Source organism: Humulus lupulus, chromosome 9 (genome assembly GCF_963169125.1).
Source record: "Humulus lupulus chromosome 9, drHumLupu1.1, whole genome shotgun sequence".
NCBI lineage: Eukaryota > Viridiplantae > Streptophyta > Magnoliopsida > Rosales > Cannabaceae > Humulus > Humulus lupulus.
Window position 1 is genome coordinate 165,942,295 of NC_084801.1, and position 4,677 is coordinate 165,946,971.

Below are 4,677 nucleotides of genomic sequence, written 5' to 3' on the forward strand. Positions count from 1 at the left end.
CCTCCCCTTATTTGGTATTAAGAGGAAAATGATGTATAAAGTTTAAATGCAAAATTACTATACTATAAATTACTTATAAAATATATATTTGATTTTTTTTCAAGGATGTCTGTATATGAGGATTAGAAATGAGACTTCGTCCCTTCATCTCTCCTCTCCTTCCCACTTTCTTTCTTGCCAAGCAAGTGATTTTTACTCTCTTTCCACCCTTCTCCCTCCTACCTTTTCCATCCTTCCAAACATAGTGCAAGTTTTCTTTCCTCACTTTTCCATACTCTGCCTAGCACAGTACAAAGGACGTAATGATTGAAAATGGTCGCTTTAATCCTCGCAAGTGTGGAAAATGCTTTCTTAAAAGTCAATGGCCTTTTAATTATCACACATTAAAATATGTATTAATTTCGTAGTAAAAGAAATTGTAAAACACAATAACGAAGAGAAAGATTGGTCTGAAATAGCTAAAGATTAAATGGAAGAAGTCAATGCTATACAAAGTTTCATAGGGGATGGGGTGTAATTTGTGGGTATCTCACAAAGGAAGACATGACCTGACCCCTTACACATGAGGAGAATTTTCAAGAGCCGAATTACTTGCTTAAGGCAAGCAAACAGAAAGCACAAGAAAAAGGAAGACCTGCTAAGAGAAGAACGATCAAACAATTCCCAATGATGGTCCTTGCGAATCAGATCATCAACATAATATACAAAAAGAAACTCCAGATATTTAAAATCTTTATCTTCAAATGAGATCTCAATTCCAGCAACGGATTCATTAGATAAGAGATGAAAACTTTGGAACAGAAAAGATGATGGAATAAGCAGTACAGCTCTGTGTTTGTGGCCTGAAATTTGTTCGATTATCATGTCAAAATTATAGTTGTTCAGTTAGAAATCATCGGTTGAATGTTAAGGATTCAGTCTTTGACAAAGGCTCTTACAAACTCCTTCACAGTCACATCCTCAATTTGTTAGGTGAAGGAAAGAAGCATATTTTCACCACATCAAATACAACATAAATCCATTCTGCCATTTTACAAATGAAAATCAATCCCTCCATCTATGGCCACAGTTGGGGTTGCAGCAAACAAAGAACAAAGTCATTCCTTCCTCACCTCTAGCAGTAGCCTGCAAACATAAATAGCAAAAACACCCCACAACATCAGAGCCTAGAAACACTAAAAGAAGTACATCACCCTATCCACTTATAGGGAAAATGATAGCTTAGTTTCAGGAGTGGTCTTGTCATTGCTGGAGCATGATAACCCAGGATAGACAAGGCAGAATCTATCATCTTTCGATAGCCAATTAAGCTTATCAAGTAATAGAAGCCAAGGATAAATGCTTATGCCAACGTTTTTCAATTGAAAAAACAGCTTTGTTGTTTTTGTTAGGTAAGTTCAACAGAGTAAAACAATCAACACAAAAGAGAATGTGTTTTTCTGACTAATGATAATGTTACCCACATCAAGATTCAAGATTTGCAATACTTTATCAGGATACCTTAGTTCTGACTTCATCTTTTCCCTTAACAGAACTCGCCATTAATAAAGAGCAACTACATACGAAGTTGATCTTAAAGGAAAGGTTAGGAATTTGACCTGGAAAAAGACAGCTTCTCCGTGGTTGCATTGAGCACAACGAACAGCCTTAGTCCGAGGGAGAGTCGGATCTGCAGCCACATCTTGCAATACCTGAGTGCGTTCTCCAACAGAGTGATGAATCTCGTTTCTATAGACACAGTTGTTATCAGCAATTTCCTGAAGTGCAATAAGAGACTAATAACTAACTGAACAGAGGGGCAGAGAGTACACAAGACACCATTTGAATCAGTAAAAAATCACTAAAAAAACATTTGAGTACAACCATATCCACCTTCAAAAGCTTGCCAATTTAGTTACTCATGCTCATCTTGAAGAGCAGAACAATCACATTACCATAAGATAACAGAATGAAAGCTGAACTTGCTCATATTTTCATGCCTATATATAAGATTCTCATTGGTCATTTAACAACAAATTAAAATTTAACAAAAACAAAATCTGTAAATTTAAAAGAAGATATAATAATGAATAAAGAATCTATACTCCAGTATAGCTAGAAAGCTACATTTCAATCTCTTGAGGCTTTCCTTATGGCAATGGGACACCTCCATTTTCCATAAAGAACTAGCAGTTAGGTTTCCACCATTTTAGGTTTATAAAGTATAATTTGACAAAAAAGCAAGGGCTCGAAGCAAAAAAGATAACAAAAATAAAACTTTTACAGGATCAATGTTCCAAGCAAAAACCCATGAATTTTTAAAAGAAAAATAAAGCAAGAATTTGATTATAAGTTTCATTTAAGATTGTAGGGTGGACAAAATCACACCACAAAATGGTCTTGAGAGAGAGAGAGAGAGAGAGAGAGAGATGAAGACCTGGTGATCACAGTTGCGGCACGCATAGAGGAGAATCTTGTTATCTCTGTCTTCCTTTGGGTATAGGATGTTGTTACTGCAAAATTACAACTCTCACTTAGCAAAAACAAAACCTAATATTTATATACACACACACGCTAACAGTGACTGTTAAAGGAAGAAGAAGAAATGGGTCACTGACCATTCACGGCAAAACTTCATGGTACTCATTTTGAGAGAGGGAGGTTTCGAGCTCCGACAGAGGGTTTTTGCTTTGGCTCTTTATATCTTTGTGCTCTTCTCGGAAAACTCCTACTTCGAATTCTAGTCTAACAGAAAGAGGTTTTTATAACTCAACACAAATCTAGAATGCTCAAAAATATATTAATGCATTAAGATCCTTATCACACATCATCTAAACGGAAACTAATCACTTGGAACCTTACAAAGAAACAAGAGTTTTTAAAAGTCAATAATCTAAACAGAACACTATAAATTTGCTTAATCCATTTACATATGAACGTACATATGCCATGACACTCCATGACTATAATAGTATTACTCATCCATATACAAAACTAAAAGAACAATGGATTAAGTCACATAACAGAAAAAATGGATTCTCGATGTTGTTTCCAACAAGGAGGGAAAGAAAGTCAAACAAGGTACAAGAATAAGATCCCTACACCTTGGCAGAATCAAGAACAAAAACAAACAAAGGCTTATAAGTATTGCTACACCCACAACTAATAACCCTCAGCACATGTTGAAAAATCTCATTCAATATGCAGGTAGATTTTGATCCTAAACATCTACACTACACTACCAGGTCCCATGAAGGCAGTCATATTTCTAATTCTTAGTTGTACTAAAACTCCTCTGTTGTAAGAAGCAAGCCTTCCAAGAAATACTATTGGACTTGACATGATAAGCCAAAAAGAGAAAGCTTTAGCCTTTATAATGACATATAAATGTTATGTTACATGTGCCCATGTACTATTACTGCACCACATACGAATATTAGTTCTTATTTACAGGGAAAAAGGTAAACATTAAACAGCTCTTAAATATATAGTACTAAAAAAAATTCTTATGCATACATATATTCTTAATAGTTTGCACATCATTTCTTGTGATTGTGATAGTTTATAGTATGGTAATTATAATATAGTAAATTGTGATTGAACCACTATACATACATTATACTATGACTAGTGTCAAACAAAAGTACTCCGTAATATTTACTCCAAGACAGCAAGATTAATGAGTAAGAAATTTGTTGACTACATTTCTAAAATACTCATTTAAGCATATCTAATATGTTTCAGTTTAGGCCTTCCAATTCTATTATAAATTTATAATACATAAAGTACTATTTTTTGAGTTTGCATTTGTAATATTACAAACACAAATCAAGCTCTGAAACTAATAAAGCATTTATTTTAATAATTTTAGAAGAGTGATGAGGAATAATGCACAAGCGGTCAAGGTCCCTCTTAATACTAGGCAAAGAAGAAGAAAAATACCTAACAAGGATGAAGAGCAGAGATGGCCGAGACCCAAGATGGCCGAGAGAGTTTACAATGTCAAATAGAAAAGAGTAAGTGTAGTTAGGGATTTCAAATAGAAAATTAGGAAATAGAGAAAACATCTAATTATCGTTTCCAATGTTATATTTATGAATGACATTATTATTACTGGGTTTTTGGTTGTCTATTTTCGTGAATGGTCTAACAAAAATGAAATCATGCACAAAAAAGAAACTAGAACCAGATGCAAAAAAATCATGATTTAAAAAAATCAATGGTAGCATGACTGACCTCAATCACCGCGTAGAGGCTGTGAGAGTTTGAGAGAGGGTGGGTCGAGATCGTAGTCGACGGGGTGCGGGTGTGAGCGTCAGCGCCGTCAGCCGTGAGAGACGGAGATAACAGGGATCGGGGGGCTGAGGGAGATGGTCGGAGTCGGGTTACTGAGCTTGAGGGAGAGGTTGGAGTCGGAGGAACCAGAGAGAGAGGGAGGGAGGTTTAACGAGAAGAGAAATGAGGTTTTTTATATGAGTAAATAGACTACATTTTTTTTTTTTTTTTGAGTGAAATAGGCTACATTTTTTTTTTTTATGTTTTACTTTCTTAAGATGCTACATGCGCATAACGGGTTTCGGGAAAATATCCAAAACACTATAGAGATCTTAATTTCGTCATATTATCTTCTTTAGTTCCAAAAATACCTATCATATTTGTTTCTCACTTTCTCTCTCTACTCTCTCATACTTTCTCTAT

The 4,677-nt window shown here is 35.0% G+C and overlaps 1 protein-coding gene across 4 annotated transcripts; it reads right to left on the reverse strand.

The window, feature by feature from the left end:
* Window positions 1-433: 433 nt before the first annotated feature.
* On the reverse strand, window positions 434-4,473 carry LOC133800954 (DNA-directed RNA polymerases II, IV and V subunit 9A). Of its 4 annotated transcripts, none has more exons than XM_062239067.1 (5): window positions 4,216-4,473; window positions 2,598-2,719; window positions 2,417-2,492; window positions 1,599-1,757; window positions 434-1,125 (listed from the first exon to the last, which is right to left on the reverse strand). In XM_062239067.1, exons 2-5 carry the CDS (start codon window positions 2,624-2,626, stop codon window positions 1,045-1,047), a joined length of 345 nt encoding a protein of 114 aa, XP_062095051.1. In that variant the 5' UTR covers window positions 2,627-2,719; window positions 4,216-4,473; the 3' UTR covers window positions 434-1,044. The 4 variants fall into 4 exon arrangements, with proteins under 4 accessions (XP_062095051.1, XP_062095049.1, XP_062095052.1 ...); XM_062239065.1 differs by having other exon boundaries at window positions 2,598-2,724; XM_062239068.1 differs by lacking the exon at window positions 4,216-4,473 and adding an exon at window positions 3,922-4,166.
* Window positions 4,474-4,677: the final 204 nt, after the last annotated feature.

What these genes read in the sequence shown, in the direction of transcription:
- LOC133800954 (XM_062239067.1), bottom strand. Translation starts at nt 2,626, where the DNA reads ATGAGTACCATGAAGTTTTGCCGTGAATG. An exon ending in ATGAAGTTTTGCCGTGAATG is followed by an intron (nt 2,493 to 2,597) that starts GTCAGTGACCCA and finishes GTAATTTTGCAG; the next exon opens with TAACAACATCCTATACCCAA. An exon ending in GCCGCAACTGTGATCACCAG is followed by an intron (nt 1,758 to 2,416) that starts GTCTTCATCTCT and finishes ATTGCACTTCAG; the next exon opens with GAAATTGCTGATAACAACTG.